The sequence below is a fragment of the Hemicordylus capensis genome, chromosome 6, assembly GCF_027244095.1.
Source record: "Hemicordylus capensis ecotype Gifberg chromosome 6, rHemCap1.1.pri, whole genome shotgun sequence".
NCBI classification, from domain to species: Eukaryota; Metazoa; Chordata; class Lepidosauria; order Squamata; family Cordylidae; genus Hemicordylus; species Hemicordylus capensis.
In genome coordinates, this window is record NC_069662.1 from 132,211,025 (window position 1) to 132,238,384 (window position 27,360).

Genomic DNA, 27,360 nt, shown 5'->3' on the forward strand with positions numbered 1-27,360 from the left:
CCAGGCAGAATCAGTCCTAGACCAAGTGCCCCAGGTGAGGAACATCTTCGGTTCCCCTCTCCCTTCATTCAGTTTTGGAATACCTCATTTTTAATTCCATGTGTAGCCCTATTCACAACACTGATAAACAATTTACATGCATTTATTTATCCCTGTTATATAAGATGATAATTTGCACACATGGATCTGTACATTCATATTTATCCATGCCATGTAAAAGCAAAGAAAAACACCTTTGTTTAATCTCATACACACTTTTTATTGTTAAGCATATTTGAAGTACCAGGTGCCCTCAGAGCCCCACACCTCTGGGTCTCCTACCCCTAAATTTGGCCCTCTCTGTGACCAACAGAGAGATGGAGTTTAAAGGTTGAGTGTGAGTGCAATGTTGGGCTTGGAGGTCGGCAACCCAGGTTATTTATTTATTTATTTTATGTAACAAATTTCTATACTGCCCAAAACTCATGTCTCTGGGCAGTTTACAATTAAAAATAGTACAATTAAAACATTTAAAATAATTTAAAACTTTATTATTATTATTATTATTATTATTTATTATTATTTATTCGATTTCTATACCGCTCTTCCAAAAATGGCTCAAGGTGGTTTACACAGAGAAATAACAAATAAATAAGATGGATGGATGGATGGATGGTTGGATGTTAAAAATGTTAAAACCGTAAACCTGATTAAAAGCCTGGGTGAACAGATGTGTCTTGATCAACCTTTTAAAACTTTTTGGGAGCCCTCGGGCAAAGAGGGCTCTAACTGCTAACTGGGCAAAGAGGCACCTTTTACCATGGTGATTCTCTTTATTTAGCAGGGGGAGAGTAACTGGCCCTATCCACCCCCAGCACAGTACTTCCAGTGACTGTTGCTGGTGTCTGTCTTATGTTTCTTTTTAGAAGGTGAGCCCTTTGGGGACAGGGAGCCATCTTATTTATTTATTATTTCTCTATATAAACTGCCCTGAGCCATTTTTGGAAGGGCGGTATAGAAATGAAATTATTATTATTATTATTGGTATCCCACAGTATTTGGGCATCTGAGGGGGTACCAAACGGTGTGCCTGCCCTGCCCACCTGCCACCACTGCTACTGCAATTGCCACTCCGGCTGAAGAAGCTGGTTGCTGCTGCAGAAGCAGTAGTGGCAGCAGGCAACCAGGCAGAGCACAACCCAAAAGGGGGAGTGGGGAGAGGAGAGAACAGGGGTTGCATAGCAGAGAGGAGGAGAGATGGTGGCAGCAAGGATGGGGCAAGGTGCCCAGGCCCGTAGCTAGATGGTGGCATGGTTTGTACCTGCCACACCAAAAAATTATCTTGCCTCCCCAGCCTCACTGACTGTTTTCACTGAACATTTTGTAACCTGCCTCCCCTGACTTCTGCAATCCCACCCTCCCAATTTTGAGGTTGATTACAGGCCTGAAGGTGCCCACATTCACCCCCCCACACTACATTATCTAGTCAGTGTCAAAAGAGCAGACCTTGAGAAAACTATGCCCATAAACTGGCAGGAGTTGCCACTTGAGGCGGCTGTCTCATCCTGCCTCATTAATCGCCAGCCCTGCCCCCGTTGGGCAAGTAATTATATCCCAGCCATATGGTCAAACCAGACACTTCTTTACACAGGTTTAAGCAGAAGGTGAGCCAGTAGTGATCCTTTTAAGCCCCCGCAACAACCCCAGTGGGCCTAATTCAGTAAGGGAGTGCAGCACACCATGAGGAAGGGTTTAATTCTTTCCCTGTTCTATCATTTTCACACAGAAAATCTCACACACCCCAGAACAATTTACCCCCTAAGCATCAATTTGCTTTGGGAGCAAATAAGTGCTTCAGAGGGCAGTTTCCAATGTGAAAATGGTGGAGGGGGGAAGCATTAAACCATCCCTCATGACATGCCACCATCAGGCCCCTCTGCTGCTGTTAAGGGGCTTAAAATAACCACTTCTGGTCTACTTACTGCTTTAGATCCATCTGTTACTTTCAATCTGTCTTCAACTGTACCTGTCTCACAAGATATTTATTTATTTATATATATATATATATATATATATATATATATATATATATATATACACACACACACACACACATACATACACACACACACACACACACACACACACACACACTCTCTTACTTATATCCTCCAAGGAGCTCAGAGCGGTGTACATGCTTATTTTTATCCTCACAACAACCCTGTGAGGTAGGTTAGGCTGAGAGATACATGACTGGCCCAGAGTCACCTAGTGAGTTTCATGGTTGAATGGGGATTCAAACTCAGGTCTTTCCAGGTCCTAATCCAACACTCTAACCCCTACGCTATGGTACTACAATGCTGCTCTGAGCTCCTTGGGGGTAAAATGGGATAAAAATATAACAAATAAATATGGCTGAGGAGAGAGAAAATAAGCAGCAGTATGGACTTGCTTACACTTGTCATTATCTATATGTCAAGTGGCGAGTAAGGAGAAGAGAGAGAACATTTTATATGGCATGTGTGCCTGAAATACTTTTCTGTCAATATGTGGGTTGCCAGCACAGAACAGAGAATGACCTTTGGCTACCATTCTTGAGTGTGACAGATAGGAAGAACTGCTTGGGTGGAGGCACCATCATCACCACAGACAGTCCGTAACAGGGTGCAGAAAAAAAAAACTTTCATGCCAACAAACAGACCAGTTTGTCTGTTCAGCATCACTGCCAAGGGAACAAACCTTGAGAAAACTATGCCCATGGATTTTCAGGAGTTAAAATGGATTCAAGCCAAGTTGTTCTGAATATAGTTTTTAAGAAAATGTTCATTCTTAGGGTGAACATCAAATATTATGGAACTCTAAACAAATAATCTCACTCCAAATCCCAACATCCTCTCCTTATCTTCCCAGCCTGGCCTTGTGGCTTGTTGGGCACCAGTTTGTGGCAGAGTTATAGTATAAAAAGGCCCAGTCAGCTACCTTTTACTAGAGTCCCTAGCTGTATTCACACATTATGTTAAACCCATGTACAATCTGTCCACAGTGTACACATATACAGATCTGTACCCATGTACAGTTATTCACATATTACTTTCAAGAGATATGCAACAGTACACTTCCTATCTGTACCTGTATTTTAGAAGGTCTGTACCCAGGTTCATTTTTAAATGAATGCACATAGAATCATTCACACACACAAATGTCCATATGTACAGAAACCTGCATGCACATACAGTGTAATGAATGCATAGGGTTCTTGACTCATCTCTCCCTGTCACACCTCTGAGTAAGTCCTGGGCATCACATACATGTAAAGTAAAGTGTGCCATCGAGTTGGTGTCAACTCCTGGCACCCACAGTGCCCTGTGGTTTTCTTTTGGTAGAATTCAGGAGGGGTTTGCCATTGCCTCCTCCCACGCAGTATGAGATTATGCCTTTCAGCATCTTCCTATATCGCTGCTGCCTGATATAGTACCAGCAGGGATTCGAACCGGCAACCTTCTGCTTGTTAATCAAGCATTTCCCCGCTACACCATTAGGTGGCTAGGGACAAAACTACATTGCTGCAAACAGTGGGGGCAATTTGTGGCTTTCCATTTTGAGCATTTTGCAGTAAAATTAAGAAATGACATACGTACCTTGACACAACTCTTCCAGAATTTAACCCATATGATCTCAGTGGGCAGCATCCACACTAGTTAACCATAAGTAAGCACCATTGAAATCAATGAGGCGAGTTAGCCATGACAACTTTGCCCCTTTAGCTTCAATGAGACTTGTCATGTCTAACTTAGCCTGAATGCTGACTAACATTTAGGACAGTTCACATGCAATGGTGGCAGTATATATGGGAGAGCTGCTGGTTTCATCCTCCCACTACTGCCACAATTTCCGTGAGGGGTAAAGCCAGAAACGTCTAGCAGAGAATGTTGATTACCCAGGCATGACACAGTCATGCCAGCTTCAAAGGTTGGTTAGGAATGTTGGGCTGAGGTGGGTAAGAGCAACATGTTCTACCTGACAGTCAGATTCACATGTCACGGAACCAGCAGCAGTAGTGGAAGCATGCACCCAGCAGCAACTGGCAACGCGTCCTGTATTTACTTACTTTATTCATTCATTCATTTTATTTAACATATTTTTATACCGTCCAAAACATACGTCTCTGGGCGTTTTACAACAAAATAAAAACAGAAAGTAAAACCTTAGTTAAATCAAAAACAAAAAGTTTAAAACATTACAACAATTTAACTTCTTAAAACAGCATTAAAACCATTAAAACAATATTAATCAAAAGCCTGGGTGAACAGATGCATCTTTAAAGAACTTTTAAAAGCTGTCAGAGATGGGGAGGCACTTATTTCACTTGGGACCGCATTCCAAATCCTCGGGGCAGCAGCAGAGAAGGCCCGTCCCTGAGTGGTCACCAGATGAGCCGGTGGCAAATGCAGACAGACCTCTCCAGATTATCTCAGTGGGCAGTGGGGTTCATGACGAAGAAAACGTTCTCTTAAATACCCAGGGCCCAAGCTGTTTAGGGCTTTATAGGTTATAACCAACACCTTGTATTTTGCCCGGAAACATATCGGCAGCCAGTGTAGCTCCTTCAATACAGGAATTATATGGTCTCTCTGAGATGACCCAGAGACCAGCCTGGCTGCCGCATTCTGGACCAACTCTGGTTTCTGGACTAATACAAGGGCAGCCTCAGAGCGCATTGCAGTGATCCAGTCTGGAGGTTACCAGCAGATGTACCACTGTCTTGAGGTCGTTCATCTCAAGAAACGGGCGCAGCTGGCATATCAGCTGAAGCTGATAGAAGGCACTACTGGCCACTGCCTCAACCTGAGACACCAGGAAGACGCTTGGATCCAGAAGCACCTCTAGACTGTGTACCTGTTGCCACTGTAACATGTGAAGCTGCCCTTACAAAGAGATTTTTGCCCCAACACAAATGTGGAGCTAGTGAGTAACATTTAATGAAGTCTTCCTGTGATAGCACAAAAGCCATCATCGGGCACAATCATCTTGACTACCAAAGTTCGCTTTCAAGTCACATAACTCAGTCTAAGCTTTATCAGTCCACTACTTTATCAGTACACTAAAACCCTGTTTGCCAGCTACCAATTCTCTGAGTAAGAACCCAGTGCAGGCTCCAGGCTCTCTATGTGCCATATGCCATTGCTGCCAAGAGAGGTACAGTAATAATAAAGGTCACTCACAGTAAATACTTGCCATCTGTTCAGAAACAAGATGAATAACAGTTTCATGGTGACAAGAGCAATTGGTTATGTTTCCACCGAGAAGTAAATTGCTGCTAAGAAGTAGTGATTTATTATTTTACAAGTCATTTAGTAAATAGGTTTTACTGAGTCAGTCTGCTGAGAACAATACTGGAAAGGACAGGATGCTGCCAAAGAAAATCATTCTGAAAATATCCTTAAAACCTAAAAGCACTTTATTTTTAGGGTGGTTAAAAAAAAATATTAAAGTGGCTTTTAAAAGGTGTTTTTCATCTACTCACAGTCCATATTTAATTTGCCTGCTGATTACAAAACTAATATGTACTAAGTATTTATAGTTCTGTTCTACAAAAAGAGATCAGTGCAAAATCAGGAAGGAGAGATTAGCCTGCTGGCCTGACAGCACATCCAAAGCTGACATTCTGAACAGAAAGTTCTAGTGAGCAAATAATCTAGGCTTTTCATTCACTGAGTTCTGAAATTGCCTAAAATAAAGATTTTTAGACTAGCGAAGATGCCGACTTCCTATTGTGCATAACCTGAAGTACAGTCCCAGAGATACCTTTCCCCTGATACAACCCTACACTGAAAGCTGGAAGTTTGCTGTGCACATGATAGACAAATATAGAATTAATTCAGCCATGAAGACAAATTGGGAACCAGGTTGAAGTCCATCATGCAGGAATTTAATGCATGCACAAGCATATACAGTACATGCCCAAAATAAGCACAATACTCTCATGAGCTTCCTTTTTATGGTATGAATGTATGTATGTATTATTTAATTATCATTACATTTTTATACCGCCTCTCATTAAAACAATCTCAAGGCAGTTTACAAAACATTTAAAACAATATAAGACTATAAAACAGTTACACAATAAAAATATGGAATTGGAATATAAAAATACAAATCTAATCAAAAGTTTAAAAAACACACACAATAAGACCATAGACTACAGAGCTGCAGCAACAAAAACAACCCTCCTAAACAACCCTTTAACCCAAGCCTGGGTAAAAAGTCAAAATTTCAGTTGCTTTCTAAAAACTGTGATGGAGACTGAGGCGCATATGCCCAGAGAGCATTCCAAAGCCTGGGGGCAATAACTGAGAAGGCCCCAACCTGCATTCACAACAACCAAGCTTCCCTCATCAGCAGCACACAGAGGACAGCCCCCTCCAATACCTCATAAAGTGGGCAGAACCCCTTGGGAAAAGGCAGCCCCTCAGGTATCCAGGGCCCAAATGGTTAAGGGCTTTTAGTTTCTCAACCACCGGTCCCTGGACCGCTGCCGGTCCCTGAAGGGTTGAGTGCCGGTCCCTGACTGAGAGTCAACCCCCCCCCAACTGCAATCAAGGCACTCACTTCCTCAGTTTTGCACATGGCACGGAAGAGGAAGAGGAAGAGTATTACGGAGGCGTTGGACCCTTCTTGTGCCTTGCCTCCACGTGCTACTGAGATCTTCCTACAGCTATCTTATTCCCTATCTTTACAGCTTCAAACTGTATGCAGCACGGGGGCATCAAGGAAAAGGTATGGCATTGGGTGCCACTTGAAGGGCTGCTGGTTCTGGCATGCTCATTGTTTGCAGCCAAAGGTTGATTGATTGAAACCCAGCTGCCTGTTGCGGCCGAGGCACCTTGAGAGGGAACGCTGTTTCCCTCTTGCATTGGTGGGGCGTTGTGGTTCCTCGGTCCCCTTTAACCCCCTGGTCTGCACTGCTGGTGGAAGATGGCGGTCCCCTTTGTGACCTCGCCAGGGGGTGGAACCTCTGTCTGGGATCATGCCGCAGTAAGGGCTAAGTGGTGAAGGGAGGGAGGGAGGAGGGCCACCTTGGCTTGGGCTTTGCAGAAAGGGATTGCAGGTGGACCTTCCTCGGGGGAGGGGGAGCAAGCACGCGTACCTTCACTAGAGCGACCAAGGCAGTTTCAGTCCCATCTCCAGGACAGAAGCCAGACTGAAAGAGGTCTAGATAATCCATAGTATTCAAGACCCTCTGCAGCTAGGACACCATCACATGCTTTTTACTCTCAGCTCTTCCTTTTTTTCAAACAACATCAGGATGTATGATTCAAGCATATAACAAATGATACAAGCATAGCACAGGAAATTAGGGATGTGCAAACCGGTTTGAATTCAAACTGGTTTGAATTTGAACTGGTTCGGTTCAACGGTTTGAATTCTAACCAGTCCAGGCATTGGGTTCAACCTGCTGGTTTGAATTCAAACCGAACTAAGCCTGGTTCATTTCAAACTTGTTGATCTGGTTCTAGCCTCCAAAACTAGGTTGGGTGGTAGGCACTCATGGGTGCCAACTACCACCCAAACCCCAAAGCAATTGGACACTCCTACAATTTTTATGAATTTTTGAAATTTTATTATTGCTCATTATTTCCTATGTGGAGTACCTAGGGGCAAAAAATTGGGGTGGGTGGTAGGCACCCGGGGTGCACCCACCAAACCCCAAGGCAGTTGGGTGCTCCTACTATTAATGGTGAATTTTTAAATTATTTTTTCCTCATAGAGAATGGGGATATGGAGAAGCCCTGAACCCCCCCTTGGAGGGTGGCAGGGCACCCCAAAGTGGATCTGGGGGCATGGCAGGGATGGCCTCAAGCCATCCCAGGCATCCCCAAGTCCCTGGGATTTTTAGTTCTTAAGATATTAATTTTTAAAGGTATTTATTTTCCTTTCATTTTGCAGCCTGCAGAAATACTTTCACTTAAGGGGCCAATGTGTATTGTGTACCGCTGACCACATAATTGCTGACCTCAGGTCAGTCATTAAGCAATTAAGGTCAGCAGTACACAGTGTTCCCTTGCAGGGAAAGTAATAGTCTGCAACTGCAGGAAATGTAGGAGTGTCCGATTGCTTTGGGGTTTGGGTGGTAGTTGGCACCCATGGGTGCCTATCATCCAACCCAGTTTTGGATGCTAGAACCAGTTCGAACTGGTTCAAATCAAATCGGTTCGAAACAGGTTCGAATTTGAACCGAACCAAAGAGGGGTTCAAGCAAAACCAAAACCCAACCTCCCCACCCCGGTTCAAACTCGATTTGAATTCAAACCAAACCAGGCAAACCGGTTTTGTGCACATCCCTAAATCCTGTGTATAACAGCCTAGATTTCAATGGGTTGCAGTTTGCTGGAGGTAGATACTGGGCAATATCCAGACTATTTCTGTGCTGTATAACAGCTTTGGCCATGTGTAGAAAGAGTCACATGAAGTAACCCTGAATGAGCCACATGTTGATGACTGATGAGCATGTATCTCTGAGGTCCTCTCTGCTGTGTTATTATTCAGTAAATAAGTACCCAGCTGCAAGTACTGTAATCTCTATTTACCTAGAGCTTTTCCAAAACAAATTTACTGATCGTCTTCTATAAACAGAAATATTGTGCAAGTTATCTTGCTATGTAAATAGAAGAGTTTCACTCTTGCGTAGAAAACCATTTCAAGGCTTGTGCAGTTTTTCAGTCTTATTTTAGCCATACTGTTCTATTGCACAATGTGAAAAGGCAGCCATCTTGTTAGGTTTTGGTATAGCTTCATAGCTAAAGATGCTTATTTACTTGTTGATGATCAGCTGTTTTTCTTAGTGTTTGCTAAGCAGTAACCAAGAAAAGTGCCTTATGCTCTGAGTAAAGCTCTGTTAAACTTCCACTGGCATTTGTTCTTCAGTCTAATAAAACAGAACATATTCGGCAACACCTAGAACCAGGAATACAGGTCACACCTTCAAGGCCTCGCGAGAGCTAAAATCAGAGTGATAGGGAGAACTGACAGGAACAGATTTGTAGTTTGAATCTGACTAGAGCACTACCTGTGGTCCCCCAGATGTTGCTGAACTACAACTCCCATCATCCCCAGCCACAATAAATTATAGCTGGGGGTGATGGGAGTTGTAGTTCAACAACATCTGGAGTACCACAGGTTGGGAACCCCTGCACTAAATCATCACAGACTCCAGTAAGGCAGGCACCTGGGTAGCTTCCAACCATAGGAAAGTGGAGACAACAGGAACATTCCTTAAATTTCAGGTACAAGTTTAGGTATTATAGATGAATTCAATCAATCAATGCTTTATGCATTCTCCAGAAGTAACTTTTGGAGATGTGACTCCATAGACAATAACTGTTAACACCCTATAACTCCTATTAACTACTAGGGACATTAGGAATGGAGGTACAGAGAGTGTAGGACTGCCCCCTTATTCTCTCTCATTTCTATATATCTGCTCTAAGTCTCTTGCGATCAATAGACTGATACTCTTAGGACACTCCCTTCTTTTTTGTTCTCGCTGTTCCTTCTTCTTCCTTCCACCATGAGGTAGCTAGCACAGCGTGCAGGCTCTCTATCAAAGTTTGTTACTTCCTAAAATAAATCTTTACTTGTTTTAGCCTTTAAGCAGTTGTCTTCAGATCTCCTTTGTGAGCTCTGTTCTCATCATAAGAATAGCCCTGCTGGATCAGGCCCAAGGCCCATCTCGTCCAGCATCCTGTTTCATACAGTGGCCCACCAGATGCCTCTGGGAAGTTCACATTCTCTCCTGCTATTACTCCCCTCCATCCTGCCTCTGAGGCTGGAAGTGGCCTATAGCCCTCAGACTAGTAGCCATCAAACAAACTATTGTTTCTTTACTAAATAAGGGTTTGACTCAAATTCTCTACACCGATCCCAAGAGAAGGTGAATGAGAGAGATCATTAAGGCACCACTATTCAACAAAGTGAGGGACAAACTACTTGGATAATATTAGTGGGAATGTTCTGGCCAGAAAGCAGTGAGGAGAGTCCTTCTTCCTTCTCCATATGACTGTTGAATGTTGCAGTGCCTTTAGAAAAAAATTAAATGGGAGGCATTCCCATCCCTACTTGATGACTCTGTTGCACTTGTGCTATCTGGCAGTGCCTCTAGCCATTTTCCACTGAGGTTGAAGACTTGAGCTGCACAGGCAGGTTAAAAACACACACAACATTTTTATGGAGACAAGGATTTTCCCCCCAAAAGGGAAATCATATTAGACCAATACTAAATTCAAAGAAATAAACAATAACAGGTTATTGGCAAAAAGACACTGGAGGAGGGAAGAAGACTTAAAGTTACAGAACAAATCATATAAATGTATCAAGAAGGATCAAAATTACACCATGAAGGTATCAGATGCAAATATGAAAAAACTCATAGGCAGGAATTACTATCAGTGTCAATAAAGGGAATCAACTGATACTGTTAGTTATTGTTCTTTTCTTCTGGCATGTGAATATACCTGAAGAATGAAAACCCAGTATAAACAAGAAAGGATTTTGATCTAAATGGACCTTTGACTTCTCTCAGTTAACCCTGATAACTGAGCAGCGGCACCTTTTAAAGGTGATTAAAAGGTGGTGATTATCTTTACTGACCAGGGGGAGAGCAACTGTTCCTATCCAACGCCAGCACAGTATCCCTCCAGTGGCTATTGTTGGCCGGGGCGGTGGTTCTATCTTTTTTTTTAAATTGAGATCCTTTTGGAGACAGGGAGCCATCTTTATTTATTTATTCTTATTTATCTATGTTCTTTGGGAACTTTTGTTGAAAAGAGGTATCTAAATATCTGTAGCGGTAGTAATATATGCATGATCATTACCTCCTGTACCAGGGGTCTCGGACTGCAGCCCTCCTGCAGATATTGGCCTACAGCTCCTATAATCCCTAGCAACCAGCCATTGTGACTAGGGATGATGGGAGTTGGAGATCTAAGGGAGAGGGGGCCCTTATTCACCCCTCTCCCCAGTGGCGCCTTGGAGTGCAGGAGATAATGAAGAAAATAGGGAAGGGTAGAGCTGGGGCACCTGAGGAGCACCTCAGGAGCTGGGGCTTGGTTTCTTTGAACCCAACGTGCTGCTTCCATTGCCCAGGCAGTCTTTGCAGCCAGAAGACTAGGAAGATGATCCTTGAGGCAGGACAGTTTTAAAAGCAACACAACCTAAAACCAGCTTCATGTGTCTTTAGGATAAGCCCAGTAGAATAAGAATGTCAATGTGTGAAATAAAAGTATTTTAACTGTATTTCACACAAACGTGTGATTTCACACAATAAAAGTATTTCACACAATGCGTGATCCACTTGTGGAACTCTCTGCCACAGGATGTGGTGACAGCCAACAACCTGGATTGCTTTAAGAGGGGTTTGGATAACTTCATGGAGGAGAGGTCTATCAATGGCTACTAGTCGGAGGGCTGTGGGCCACCTGCAGCCTCAAAGGCAGGATGCCTCTGAGTACCAGTTGCAGGGGAGTAACAGCAGGAGAGAGGGCACGCCCTCAACTCCTGCCTGTGGCTTTCAGCGGCATCTGGTGGGCCACTGTGCGAAACAGGATGTTGGACTAGATGGGCCTTGGGCCTGATCCAGCAGGGCTGTTCTTATGTTAACTGGAAGATCTGACACGACAGCAGCCATTTGACATGAAGCACGTTTCTCAGTTGAATTTCTTTCTCCACCCCCACCCCACCCCCCATTATCTTTATATCCATGCAGACGGACCCTACGGGCTTACTGTAAATTCTAACAAAGGTCAGAAAGTAGGGGAAGTGTTTACACTTGATAACGGTGAAGCAGTCCAGCTTTATTGCTCAGCCGATTCCAATCCAGCAAATGTCTACTCGTGGATCAGGAAGGCAGACAACTCTACACACCTCATTAAGTATGGAAGATACCTGGAAGTTGCATCTGAAAAGGTGAAACAGAAAACAGAAGAATATATGTGCAGTGCTTATAACAACATGACTGGAAAACGGGATGAAACCCGCATAGTTGTGATAATTATGCCTAGAGGTAAGAATGAATGAAAATATGTCAGATAACAGTGGTTATATTTTATTTATTTATTTGACCTATTTTTATACCGCCCAAAACATACATCTCTGGGCAGTTTACAACAAAGCAAAAAAGATGACAACAGAAAAGGTTAACACATTAGTTAAAATAAAGTAAATGACAACAGAAATGTTAAAACATTACAACAATTTAAAATTTGAATAACAATTTAAAACAATATTTTAAAACAATGTTAAAACTATTTAAACAATATTTAATTAAAAGCCTGGGTGAACAGATGCATCTTTAAATACTTTTTAAAAGCTGTCAGAGATGGGGAGGTTCTTATTTCAGCAGGGAGCACAAGCCGGTGGCAACTGCAGACAGACTTCTCCTGGTGATATCAATGGGCGGTGGGGTTCATGACGAAGAAGACAGTGAGGCGAGTCTCACAATCACTGAATGGCTTAGCCCGCTCTCCCTGCAGACGATCATTCCTGCAGCCCTGGGCAGCCGGATCAGCTGCCCTCACGCAGCTGGCAGGGGCTGTGGGGATCGGAAGCCGCGCAGCAGAGCACGCAGGGCATCCTGGAGAGACCCCCAGGGCGGAGAGGCTGATTTCAGCCTCCCGGTGGGTGTCTCCTCATGTGTTGCTGTGGTGCGGAGCTGTGCCATGGCAATACACGATCAAATAGATGGGGTTTGCGGAGCACCCTCTCTGCCAACTTTGTCTCAGGGGAGGGGGAATTAGGAGGGTTTGCAGCCGGAAGCTGCGTGGCTCCCCTGGCAGCGCACAATCCTCCAAATGCAAGCGAGGCTCCCTTAGCCCACTTTTGGTGGATTGTGGGAATCTCCTCGTTCTCTTAAATACCCAGGGACCAAGCCATTTAGGGCTTTATAAGTTATAACCAGCACCTTGTATTTTGCCCGGAAACTTATCAGCAGCCAGTGTAGCTCTTTCAATATAGGAGTAACATGGTCTCTCCAAGATGATCCAGAGACCAACCTGGCTGCCACATTCTGGACCACTTGTAGTTTCCGGACAACATACAAGAGTAGCCCCACATAGAGTGCATTGCAGTAATCCAGTCTGGAGATTACCAGTATATGTACCACTGTTCTGAGGTAGCTTACCTCAAGAAACAGACACGGCTGGCGTATCAGCCAAAGCTGATAGAAGGCACTTCTGGCCACTCCCTCAACTGGGACACCAGGAGAGGCTTGGATCCTAAGGTACTCCCAGACTGCGTACCTGTTCCTTCTGGGGAAGTATGACCTCATTCAGAATAGGCAGATCAAACTCCTCTCCCAAGTTTCGACCCCACACAATGATAACCTCCATCTTATCTGGATTCAGTTTCAGTTTGAAATCCTTCATCCAGCCCATCACCACCTCCAGGCAGGCATTTAGGGAGGTTATGTCCTCTCCCAATAAGGACATAAGAACAGTCCTGATAGATCAGGCCCAAGGCCCATCTAGTCCAGCACCCTGTTTTGCACAGTGGCCCACCAGATGCCGCTGGAAGCCACAGGCAGGAGTTGAGGGCATGCCCGCTCTCCTGCTGTAACTCTCCTGCAACTGGTACTCAGAGGCATCCTGCCTTTGAGGCTGGAGGTGGCCTATAGCCCTCCGATTAGCAGCCATTGACAATGCTGACATGGAGTAATAGATTTGGGTGTCAGCAGCATACTGATAACACCTAGCACCAAATCTCCTGATAATCTCTCCCAGCAGTTTCATGTATATGTTAAACAATATCAGAGACAATATGGAGCCCTGTGGGACACCACACAAAATTTCAGATTTTGTAGGCAACAGTCTCCAATGGACACCATCTGGAACCTGCCCAAGAGGTAGGAGTGGAACCACCACAAAGCAGAGCCTCCCAATCCTAACCCTCTCAGAAGCTCCAGAACGATATTATGGCCGATAGTATCTAAAGCCTTCCGATAGGTCCAAAAGGACCAACAGAGTCACACTTCCTCTGTCAATTCCCAAATGGAGATCATCCATCAGGCCGACCAAGGCAGTTTTCACCCTATAGCCCGCCCAAAAGCCAGTCTTGGCATTCTTACAAATCTACAGTTACCAGGATTCTTTGTGGGAAGCCATGACAGTTAAATCAGTACAAAACAGGTTTGTAGTATGGAAATGCCCTTTGTGATGGGTTCATTTCTGATGATGATGATGATGATGATGATGACGATGAAAAGTGTATTTGTTAGCCACCCCATAAAAAATTATTCTCTGGGAGGCTCACAACACAGCATTAAACAGAGTAAAAACACATGAAATCGCAACACAGACACACCCCAAATACCATGCAAAACGATTTAAATACTTATGCTTCCTCATAATGACAAATTGTGCAGCAGAGTTAATATATATCGTTTATCTAATAGAGAATGGTTTGTAAGAGAAAGGAAAGTATTTGGGGAGAAATTGGGTGAGCTCTGAGACTGCCAGCAACCTCTATGTTATGCACAATATATCTTCAACTAGCCGACCTGCACAGAGCATCTTTGCGCTCTTTGGGGGCCTGCTGTTTCCCCCTCCTGCCCCACTCTCTCTTGCCCCCTCCCTCTCCCTCCTGCCCCATTCTCCTTGCCCCCTCCCCCTCCCTCCTGCCCCACTCTCCTTGCCCCCTCCCCCTCCCTCTCCTGCCCCACTTTCCTTGCCCCTTCCCTCTCCCCTCTCCTGCCCCACTCTCTTTGCTCCCCTCCCCCTCCCTCCTGCCCCACTCTCTCTGCCCCCTCCCCTCCCCCTCCCTCCTGCCCCACTCTCTCTGCCCCCTCCCCTCCCCCTCCCTCCTGCCCCACTCTTTCTTGCCCCCTCCCCCTCTCCCTCCCTCCTGCCGCACTCTGTCTGCCCCCCTCCCTCTCCCTCCTGCTGCACTCTGTCTACCCCCTCCCTCTCCCTCCTGCCCCACTCTGTCTGCCCCCTCCCCCTCCCTCTCCCTCCTGCCCCACTCTCTCTTGCCCCTCCCCCTCCCTCATGCCACACCCTCTTTCCCCCCTCTCCCTCCCTCTGGCCCCCTCCCTCACTCTCTCTTGGCCCCTTCCCCCTCCCACCACAGCGAGGTTCTTCTTACCGGGGTGGCAGTGGGATGAAATTTTTTCCTCCCATCCCGGCCTCCGATGCCTCCAGTGACCAGGCTGCCACCTCTTCCAAATCTGGGATGGCCAGGCCAGGCCATCCCACCACCTCCGCCTTCTGCTTGGTCAGGCCGCTGCCACATCTCATACCTGGGACGGCCTGGCCAGGCCAGGCTGCCCTGCCACCTCCCGCCAGATCGGGCTGCCGCCGCCTCTTCCATACCTGGGACAGCCTGGCCTGGACAGGACAGGCCGTCCTGCCGCATCCACCTCTCAGCAGCCAGCCGAGGCCACCTCCTCTGGCCATTTTGCAGCCCACCCCCACCACTGCCATTTTTTCTTTCCCCTCAACTCTCACTGGGCCCGGGAACTCTCGCAGTGTGTCGCAAGAGTTCTGCTGCCAAATCCAGGAAATGCACCAGCTAAGAGAATTAATTATTTAGAAGCTCTCTTTCTCACTCCTTACTCAAACTGGATTTGTTAGTATGTAAGGAGTGTCCTGTGCCTGAAAGAGAGGAAATAGTAGCCCTATTCAGACATTATGTTGTACAAATGTACAGATGTCTCTTCACGCAGACATGTTTTTGTGCATATGACTGTATGTGCGTTCATAAAAAGCAAACCACGCTGAGCATTTATGCTGAAAACAGCTGTCTGTTATACAGAGGGATTTTAAATAATCACCCCAAATGAAATTTCTGTGCTTTCATATATGCTGAAAAGAAAATAGATTACAGTTTGACAGTGAAAATGATACCGCGCTCTCTCGGTCTCCCTCTGTTTGTGCGTATGTGTATATATATTATGCCTGGGGAGGAAAAAAACATATACAAAGCTTTTGTGTTGCATTAGAAATAAACATTTCAATTTTCTCATTAGTGAAAGCAAACCAGGGCAGTCTATACTTCTACGACACAAATTTATATACAGCCTTTCAGCAAGAAAAATTGCAAACCACCCAGAGACGCATGTTTTGAGCGGTATAGAAATATGTTAGGTAAATAAATAAGAGGAATATAGAACAACCATTTTAAAGTTTATTTGAAGATCTGAAGTGATAGCAAAATCTGTGTATTTGTACTTTTGGGGCTATTTTCCAGTAGGTGTTGCTGTTGTTTTTTAATTATTCCATATAATTTTAAGATGTTGAACTCCTATTACAAAATAAAATAAATAAAAATCACTGTAAAAATCAAAAAATTTTAAAAAATCAAATAAAAACCACTGCATTAACTGCTATTCAGAACTTGATCTGCATGAGAGAGCTGGACATATCCGAGCTAGGATAGAATCCCTTATTTTATTTTTTCACTTATATCCTACTGTTTCTCCAAGGAGACCAGAGCAGTGTACATAGTAATATTTATCCTATACCAATTCATTGAGGTTGTTTAGGCTGAGAGATAAGTGATTGACCCAAAGTCATCTAATGAGTTTCATGGCTGAACAGAGATTTGAATGCAGGTCTCTCTGGTCCTAATCCAATGTTCTAACCACTGCACTATACTGGCTCTCCAGCCAGGCCTTACAAGGTATACCAAGTTAGTTCCCTTGTCCAGGTCCAAGTTCTGAGAGGCTCCTGTTTTTAGTCTACTTATAGAGGACTTCAGGGGTGTAGCTAGGGGAGAGGGGACCCATGTTTGCCCCTATTCCCAGGGGCCCCTCGGAGTGAAAGAGATAATGAAGAATATAGGGAGGGGTGGAGTTAGGAGGCTCTCAGAAGCTGGGGGGCCCAGGTTCTTTGAACCCATCCGCTCAATTATAGCTAAACTCCTGGAGCACTACTTAATTCAACTATTCATAGCCTGCCTTTTCAGAGGCTTACAATAACAACCAGCACCCATAAAATTAGAAATAACAAATTAAATCTAAAACAAATGAGAGAAGACAGCAGACAGTATCCCTTGAGTGATACAGAGAAAATAAATGACTACAAATTAAAAGTCACCTGGAAGGCAGGGGAATGATGCGTTTTCACTTGTCCACAGAAACAGGAGATGGTAGGTGTAAGATGAGCCTCCTGAGGCAAGGAGTTTCATAACCAGGGTGCCACTAAGGAGGTCCTCTCTCATGTGCCCACCAAGTGTTCCTCTAACAAAGGCAGAACACACTGTGGGGGCTTCCCAGATTATCTCAGAGAGCAAGCATGCTCATGGGGGCAGGTGGCAGGGAGGTAATTTGGGACCATGTTTATAGACCACAGCTAGGATCCTACCATAGCCCAATTATGTTCAGTGTAGGACCACAGGACTAACAGAAGGGGAAGTAGGACTGACATTTCCACAAGGATTCCATCTCCCTTGTCAGGTACTCTACTGGCACACCACCTATTTTGAATGTAGGTACCTGAGTTTGGACTCTTGAGACCAAACAGGGATTCTGTTGGTATACCATCAACATCACTGTTGCATTCTATTGGTATACCATCAACCCCTAACAAATTTAGAACAAAGATGGAAGAAGTGATCTTAGGTCTTGTATTAGTCACCTAAGATTTGGTTCTGGGGAATCTTAACATTCATACCCAGCGACCCATAACTATTGCAGTTCAGAACTTCATGGCCACCATGATAGCCATGGGACCAATGTCGATTAGAAGCAATGCATATAGCAGGTCATACCTGAGAGATTTACTAAAACTGCCCGTAAATGGTAGTGCCAAAAGATAGGTTAATCACCTCGAGACATAACTTTTGTTTTATAGTATCTCTGGCAAACCCCATCATCTCATCTCTGGTAGGTAAAACCCACAAGAAGGTCATTCACCGAGTGACATGGCGATGCATTGGGAGATTCCCCCCAGGAGATGGGCACTCTAGGCACCCATCTCTGTAACTGCTGGGGATAAATATAGCCTCAGTGAACACACAATCCCAGAGCCCGAGTTCAGGGCTCAACTGAGCCAGGCTACAAAGTAGCAATAGCAATAGCAATAGCACTTACATTTATATACCGCTCTATAGCCAGAGCTCTCTAAGCAGTTTACAATGATTTAGCATATTGCCCCCAACATTCTGGGTACTCATTTTACCGACCTCGGAAGGATGGAAGGCTGAGTCAACCTTGAGCCCCTGGTCAGGATCGAACTTGTAACCTTCTGGTTACAGGGCGGCAGTTTTTTTACCACTGCGCCACCAGGGGCTCTTATCTCAACGGTTCTCACGTGCATTCTAACCCAGGGTGGGCATCCCTAGCCTGGGTTAGGCTGCGCATGAGAACAGCCTTAAGGACTCTATATGGGGAAACTGAAAAAGAAATTATAGGCTGCTTTAAAAAGAAAGTAGACTCCCTTCCATTATCAACAGAACACACAATATGTTTGTGCATGTGTACATTTAACATGAGTTCATCTGGCCCTCGGTGAGAAAGATCTCTTATCGAAATGTGTTGGAATACATCTTCTATTCTACTCTTACTATTGTTTTTGTGACCATCTCAGCTGGCATTGATCCTCTATATGGTTATGTTATGATAACAATTATGTTATGATATCAATCCTCTGCAATTTTTAGTAAAGTTAAATAATATTTTAACATCAAATAAATCATTTTAATATCAAATCAACATAAATCTAAAAATTACACAAACACAGGCAAGTTCTAACCTGTGACCTTCAAACTTCTACAGACTATGACTAATAGGGTTATTGGTTTCAATGATGTCAACATTAGTACACTTCTAAAATAAGGCCATCATTTATTATACCATCTTACAAAGCAGGGCTTTGAGTGGCAAGAGAGTCAGTCATAAATAGAGGAAGCATGGAGAAGTAAAAAGCATGGCAGTCTTATGGCTGTCTGTGGTAACATGCATATTAGCATAAGCCCTGATTGCAACCGGTGCTAGAGCCAAAAGAATGAAGCTTGCTGAAAACAATAAAAAACAATAAACAATAAAAAGGAGACATGGGATGGAATTTAAAGGCAGAACCTTTAAAATAAATGGAATTATCATCTCAACTGTGCAGTGGGCTTCAGATTTGTTTTTGTTATACATTTTATATCCCGCTCTTCTTCCAAGGAGCCCAGAGTACTACATACTTAAGTTTCTCCTCACAACAACCCTGTGAAGTAGGTTAGGCTGAGAGAGAAGTGACTGGTCCAGAGTCACCCAGCAAGTATCATGGCTAAATGGGGATTTGAACTCGGGTCTCTCCGGACCTAGTCCAGCACTCTAACCACTACACCACACTGGCTCTTGTGACATCACAAGATGACAATCACATGATAGCTGCCTAAGAGCTCATCATATATTACATATTTTGCATGTTATATCAGAAGTGGCTCCTCTAAGAGCAAATTTACTTCCTATGATGTGGAAAGCTCCCTTCGGAAACCCAAACAAGATATGATGTGAAGCAATGAGGTCATTCACACAATCAAAAAACATGTTTTATCCAGGTTTGGGATCTGTGCGTGCTCCCAATTTTTGGTTGTGTAGAAGCAAGGTAGGAGGACAACCTGGGTAAAACTGACTGTACAGAAGCAAGGTAAGGGTAAAGCTACACAGATTTTAGTCCTACCTTGCTTCCACACAACCAAAAAGAGACCTTGGCCTTACCTGTGAAGGATTCTTTTTCACCGTAATCGGAGCCCATCCTTAACCATAGGGTTGTGTATCCAGCATGCCTCAGGAACAGACACTCAATTATCCCAGCAAACCTCCGATATCAGCAGGGGGAGCCCTCACACCCCAGTTCCAGATTGCCGTGTGGAAGGATGCCATGGAGACTAAAGAGAGCTAAAGGACAACTCAGAGAACAATCATAATACAAACACAGAGGGGGGAAAGGACTGAACGCCCTGGAAGTCGACCACCACCCTACTGGTGACACCCCCAAAAATGTAATATCTCTGAAGGAACTGGAAAATCATAAAGGATGTAATACTGTGGGAGGATCGGATGGGCTCTGATTACAACGAAAAAGAACCCTTCACAGATAAGACCAAGGCCTCTTTTTCTGCCATAATTTGAGCCCATCCTTAACCATCGGGACATACCCAAGCCTGTATAATCAATGGTATTGGGAGGGAAAGTGGATATTACACTACTTGGTGAAGAATAGTGCAGCCCAAGACTTCTTGTTCCACATGGAAGGAAGAGATCTTGTAGTGTCGAATGAAGGAAGTGATTGACGACCATGTAGCTGCCTGGCAGATAGTTTGTAGAGGGGCGTTAGCTGAAAATGCCGCCAAACTTCTGGTAGAATGAGCCATGATGCCTCGAGGAACTGGGATATGCAATGATTCGTATGCCAGTGAAATAGTGGCCCAGATCCATTTTGAAAGAGTGGTTTTGGATACTTTGTTTCCCATTAAAGCCAGTAGAAAGGATATGAATAGGGAATCAGACTTCCGAAAGGTTTTGGCCCTTCAAATATAGATGCACAGTGCCCTCCGAACGTCCGGGGTATGCCATTCTTTCTCTACTGTGTACTGAAGACAGGCAGAATGAAGGAAGCGCCACTGGTTAAGATCTATGAAAGGAGGAATTGACTTTAGTTATGAAGGTCGGGCCCAGCTTGACAATGACAACGTCACTTTGGAAGACACACAGCTCTTTGCGGACTGAAAGAGCGTCCAGTTCAGACACTCGACGAGCTGGAGTAATTGCTACAAAAAAAAGGTATGACAGGATCTTGAGCGAAGCAGAGCTTAGAGGCTCAAACAGGGCCTGGGTGAGGGCATTAAGCACCAAGTTCCAGGAGGGAAATCTGTGTATAATTGGAGGGGCCAGGTTGTTTGCCCCTTTTAGGAAATGTCTAATGTGTGGATGGAGAAGAGCCAGGGGCAGTAATATCCAAGACAGAAGATAACATGGATGTCTGCCTATGGAGCGTGCTCGGTCATAGGCCCAAGCCTAATCCGACCGTAGAAAAGCCAATACTTTCAGAACCCTGTCAGAGGTGGATGTAAATCCTTTCCTTCTAGCTCAGTGGGAAAACACCATCCAAGTTTCCTAGTAGATTCTCGTAGTGGAAGGATGTCTCAAAGCTAGGATGGTGTCCTGTACCTTGGAGTCATGGGCCAGAGATGCCCGTTCAATGTCCATGCGTTGAATTGCAGCCAATCTGGGTTGTGGTGTAGGATTGGCCCCTGGGACAGTAGATCTCAGCGTTTGGGAAGCTGCCATGTGGAGAGAGAGACTAGGTCGGCAAACCATGGTCTCTGTGGCCAGAGGGGAGCCACCAGGATGATGAGCACCTTTTCCTGGAGAAGTTTCTAGATGACCTTCTATCAAGCCTTTCTTCGAGGACGGAAGAGGAGTGGAAGGCAAGGAATTTACCCAAGGCTCCCGAGGGCCAGCTTTGTGATCAGAGTGAGTAGGCACTCGAAGAGGGCTTGGTGCAGGAGGCAGAGCAGAGTGATGAATCCCAGGAAGAACTCTCGCTGCCAGTGTTATCTCCCAGGGCACGCAGGTGTGAGAAGTGGCGTGACAAAATCAGGGAGTTGAGATGCAGCAGTCACTTGGTGTGCACAAGACTAATTGAAGGTGGCTGACTGGACGGAGCACTGATTGATTCCAGCTGGCAACCTGCTATAAATTGGGCAGCTTCACTCTGTCTTGCTGCTGGAGACAGCTCGTCAGACAGCCTTGATACCTCCCTCTGTGATGCCTTGGACCCTTGGACTCGGGATCTCTGGAATCTGGTGAGCGACCTTGGTTGTGGGGGAATGCAGGTTGAACTTGGTGCTTGGTAGTTATTTGTTCTCCTGTGCTTTTTACAGATTCTGGATGAAAACCTCATGCCTGCCTGAAAGAAGTACTGTAACCAGAAACATCTCTTTGCCTGCTGCTGTGTCATAAATTACGGACAGCTCATCGAGTGTGGCAGGTTTACGACACCTTTGATATGATAGCTGTAGGAGGAAACGCATACAGGAGAGCCCTTGGCCATTATGTTGAGAGGGAGTCTATGGCTTCCGCTCTTGGGTGTGTGAACTGAGAGAAGAACCTTGGTAATTGACTGTTGAGGCCGGTCGCAAACAAGTCTAGTGTTGGTAATTACAGAACCTCAGCCATCAGTTTGAAGACTTCTGAACTGAGGGACCATTCCGCTGGGTTGATCCTTTGTCTATTGAGCCAGTCTGCTCTAAGGTTGGCAGAGCCGCTCAGATGTTTGGCCACAATTGAGCATATTTTCTTTTCTGCCCATGTGAACAGGAGAGCAGTTTCCGTCATGAGTGCCTTTGACCTCATGCCTCCTTGGTTGTTTATGTGAGACTTTGCTGTCACGTTGTCTGTTCTGACCAGGATATGACATTGTCCGATAAATGGAAGGAAGCTCTCAGTTCTAACAGGTTGATTGACTTCCTTTGCTCCTGGGGGCTCCACATGCCTTGGGCATAGTGGTTGAGGCAATAATCCCCCCACCCTGAAAGGCTGGCATCCGTGGTGATGGTCACCTGAGAGGGGGGATGCAGAGGAAGCCCCTTTTGGAGGTCTGTGGAGCACCATTAGCGAAGGCATAGACAGAGGTGGAGAGAGATGGGAATTTCCCAGCTAGTGCAAGCTATGATTTGGTCCTGGTAGAGGAGGAGGCACCATTGAAGGGTGTGCAGATGCCTTCTGGCCCACAGGGTGCACTCTAGGCATGATATCATGGAGCCTAGAAGTTGGGCTAGAAACATGAGATCCGCTGACGACTGGCTCAATACTGCTGATATGAGATGTAATATCTTCTCCCTGCGGACTGGTGGCAATGAGATCAGGCCTACGGAAGTGTTGAAGATGTCTCCCAAGTGGTGCAGTCGTGTCGAGTGCAGGTGGCTCTTTTGGCAGTGGACTACAAACTCGTGCGACTGGAACAGGAAGAGGGTTCTCTGGACGTCCCTTTGGGCCTAGTGAAAGGACAACAACCTGATCAGAAGGTTGTCTAGGTACAGATGGGTGTGAATAGCTTATGTGCGCATGTATGCAATCAGGGCTACCATGACTTTTGTGAATACCCTCGGTGCTGATGACAGCCCAAACGGCTTAGCCCTGTACAGGAAATGAAGGTTTTTGATGCAGAACCGGAGATAAGTAATGGTTGGGGTGGATTGGGACATGAAGGTATGTCTCTGATACATCTATTGATGACAGAATCTCTAGGTCCTTCACTGCCTCTTTGATGGTCTGTAAAGATTCCACCCTAAACAAGTGTTTGAAAATGTGCCGATTCAGAGCCTTGAAGTCCAGGACTGCCCATTTTGGGGACCAAAAATCGTATGGAATATATGCCCTGACATAAATCTGTCGATGGGATGTATTCTACCGCCTGGATCTGAAGAAGATGTTGTATCATCTGATACATGCATTGGTGTTTGACCGGTATCTTGGAGACTGGAGTGGAGATAAAATGGTTTGGTGGAATTGAAGAGAACTCTAGGGAGAGGCCCTCGGAAAGAGTCCAGCAGTTGGAGGTGACGCCTGATCAGGCTTCTGCAAATTTTAAGAGCCTGTCTCTGACCGGTAGGGAGTCATTGTTTGAGGGACTGGGAGGGGGGAACTGGAATTGCCTGTGCTGATGTCTGAATGCTTCTCTGCCACACTGCTGCCATTAGAGTCGGCCTGTTGATCTGGAGTTGAAATTCCTGTTGTCACAGAATGAGGTGCTGGTAGAGTAACCTGGATGTCTGAAGGAAGAACGGAAGGAGTGAAAAGAAGATGAGTTACCCCTAAAAGGACTAGCTGGGTGACTGGGGAGTCTACCACTGGAGGAGCCAGGAGGGTAGAAATCTCTTGTGGCAATGAGTACAGTTTGCTAGGGAAGGAAATAGTAGGTTTGTGCACAAAACAGGAAGCCCATTCTGCTATCATGGTAGAGTGAAAAAGTGGTGGAAAGGGCACTGAGGGAGAAGGAGAAGAAATAGAGGGAAATACTTTCTCATCTAGCTTTTCTGCCATGGAGGAAAAAGATTTTCCCTGTGAGCACTAAAGCAAACTAGAGACTAAATTCTGATTAGAGAAATGATGCAAAAGGGTTAAGCAGCAGCCCGCCTTCTAGGATAACGTGCAAAGGGAGAACTTTTCTTTTCAGTGAACTCTATTAGCTGTCCACATCTAGAATTCATGCATTCCTCTGTAGGAGAGATGCACAAGTTACCCTGGAAGCAAAAAAGTAGTTGCACAATTTATCTCTACTTTTACTTCCCACAGCTTCCTTTGGCGTGTGGTCACCCTCCATTTGGATACTGTCTACTTTATGATCATATGGTTGTACTATAGCCAAAAGTAATCCCTCAAATTCATTTGCAATTTTGTGAAGCCATGGATACAGCTTATCTCTTTCCTATTTGTACTTGGTGAGAAACAAGATTATATCTATTTAACTAGAGACAGACACTTTGGAAGACAAATATAATTTTGCATTGGCACCAGGCAATGTTGAATATACTGCAAAAGATATGCAAGTCATAGATACTACAGATTAAATTTTGGATGCTTACAGAAAAATATCTGGGCAATCTAGCAGGTACAGGTGAACCCCATTATCCAAAGGGGTTCCATTCTATGGAATAATGGAACTGCTGATAATGGGGCATTAAAGTCAATGGGATTGGGGGGGATCAGGTTCCTAGAGGCTAGGAATTGTGTGGAAAAGGGGGGAATGCAGGGTGGGGAGTACCCTACTGTGCTCCACGGGTGTCCAAGAATACCTCCCCAAGTCCCAAATGCCCATTTTTTCCATGAGAAATTTAAAAAAAATGAGCCACAAAATGGCTCCTCTTGACAAAATAGCAGCTTGAAATGACCTCCAAGGTTATTTCCAGCCACCTAGGAACCGTGGATATGTTTTGATTCTTGTCCCAGACACCATCTCAAAAAAGCAAATGGAAGACATAGTGTTGGTTAAGTTGTAACATCAAACCATGGTTTGGCTTTACATGAATGAGGAGTCTTGGGCTTGCACGCTCCCCTCCTGCTTAAGTGTCTCTGAGAGAGGGCAAATGACACTTTAGCACCATTAGTGTGTCTCTAAGAAATAACTAGTATCTAGCCCAACAGTAGATTGTGAAAGTGACCTGATTAGAAGTATTTGAACTGGAGAGAAGTTCCTTTTAAGTTAGGGGCTCCAGTCATGGGGCCTCTGGCTGTCTACTACACTCAAATGTGCTGCCCTCCCTCATCCTCTTTGGTCTTCAAAACAAAATAGCCACAAAGTAGAAACAAACATGGCAGCAGTGTTCCCTCTAACAGGGATTCCCAGACATTGTTGACTACAACTCCCATATTCCCCAAGCAAAAGCCATTGCAGCTGGGGATTCTGGGAGTTGTAGGCAACATAATCTGGGAATCAATGTTAGAGGGAACACTGCATGGCAGCACCCTTGGAAGCAAATAACAGAGCCATTGGATATTTTGCTCTGCACACTAATGATCCCATACAAAGGTGAAGTGTTGATACCTTCTTAATCTCTGAGACTTTGGCATCTAGAGCTTTTCCGGGGAGCGTGGAATGCTGCTACCCTTGTCCTGTAAATACTAGGTCCTTTTTCCTCCCCCCTCACTAAGCAGTACTGCTTAGCTTTTAATTATTACTTTTTAATTATATCTACCAAGCAGCCTTCATGGAAGATTGACCCCTTGCTGATTACCAAACGTGCTACCTCCTTTCCAGCAGAAGGGTCAGATCAGGTTGTCTCAGTTTCGGCTTTCTGGCCCATCCGAGGCAGTTAGTTCCTTGTCTATCCATAAGGATGCAGTGGCATCACACATACTTAAGTATCTGTGTTGACTTAAGTGGCATCATTGTAGCAGACAAGCTGGGCAAGGTGGATCCAAGTCCTCAGACCATTGCATAATTAATGCATACACTAACGACATTGACACAAACCCTCTATGCATGGCTGCTACAGCTTTCCAGAATGATGATCTTCTATGTCCTCTAAGTCTGTGTGGATCCTCTTTCTTCTCATTATGTGCCTAGCTTCTCAGTTTACTACTTTACATCCACTGATATTCCTGTATCACCTCCTTCCACAGTGCATTTTGCATTCCCTTTCTTCATATCCATTGCATTTATTGCCTACTTAGCCTTCTTTCCCCAGTACTTCAATGGTCTTCTGTACCTGCTCCTACCCTCCTGACCAGTGGCAGCTGGTGAAGTCTGAAGTTGGTGGGGCCAATTTGGATTTTTTGTCATGCCATTACAACACACATGCTTTTTGTGGTGTGAGGGTTACACACTTTTGGATAACCATTGTATGCCAATCAGAAGCTTCAAAGGGTAGATTCAAAGGGTAGTAGTGTAGCATCTGCATGAACTTAGTAGGTAGGCAACTGATATTGCTTAACTCCATTGCCCCAACTAACCTACTTTACAGTAGGGATGTGCATGAGCCATTTGTGCAGCCACTGGTGGGGTGGGGAGAGGTTCCCTTAAAAAGCAGGTAAGGTCATCTTACTTGGTCATCTGCCACATTTCCGCCAGCAGCGTCTGCTCTCCAAAAGGCCGCGTGCGGCTGCAGCACTGTTCCCTGCAGCCTCTGCGCCTCCGCAGCACACACATGGCCAGCGTACATGCCAACACCACAGGGAGGCTGCAGGGATCAGTGCTACAGCCGCGCATGGAGTTACCAGAAAAGCAGCAGGGTAGGGACGAGCACGTAAGGAGCTTCTTACCTGCTTTTTGCGGGAACCACTTCTTGCCCCACCAGGCTGGTTCGGATACCAGTGCCAGAGCCAGTTCGGTACTTCCCAGAGGAGGCGCCAAACCAGCTCATGCACATCCCCACTTTATAGTACTTTTATCATGGTTCATGAAGTTGTATCTATAAAGTACTTTTAATATTCAAAAACATAATATAAATACTATTATTCAAAGACTTGAACACCAGTTCCCGTATTCCCAACCAGAGTCTCTCCTACAGAACACCCAGTAGAAGGTAGCTTACTATGGTCTCTAACACCCTTCTCAAGGATCCGTAATTCCGTTACTGGAAGGTCCAGCCAAGGACACACACACACCCCAATTTAGCACAGTTTAGAGGATTAGACAAATTCATAGAGAAAGAGAAGTCTGGTACTAGCTGATAATGATGGCTATAATGTGAACCAACCAAATTCAGAGTATAGCACTAAGTGTGGTCAAGAAGTCATTCAAATCCTCAGACAAGTGGACAAATACAACTTCTTCCTTACAAAAAACTAGATCAGGATTACCTTGCCAAAAGATCTATCAGGACAGAAAATACACAAACTTTCAGACAAATAGGCAAATACATATTGACCATCCATCTGATTTCAAACCATATCTGGAT

General features: G+C 44.9%; 1 protein-coding gene across 1 annotated transcript in view; it reads left to right on the forward strand.

Annotated features, from left to right (window-relative positions):
• The window catches only part of HEPACAM2 (HEPACAM family member 2), a 62,679-nt gene that overhangs the window by 25,651 nt on the left and 9,668 nt on the right, over positions 1–27,360 (forward strand). The window contains exon 4 of the mRNA XM_053258817.1: positions 11,741–12,037. Within this exon, the coding sequence (XP_053114792.1) occupies positions 11,741–12,037 (297 nt within the window). The remainder of the gene's footprint in view (positions 1–11,740; positions 12,038–27,360) is intronic.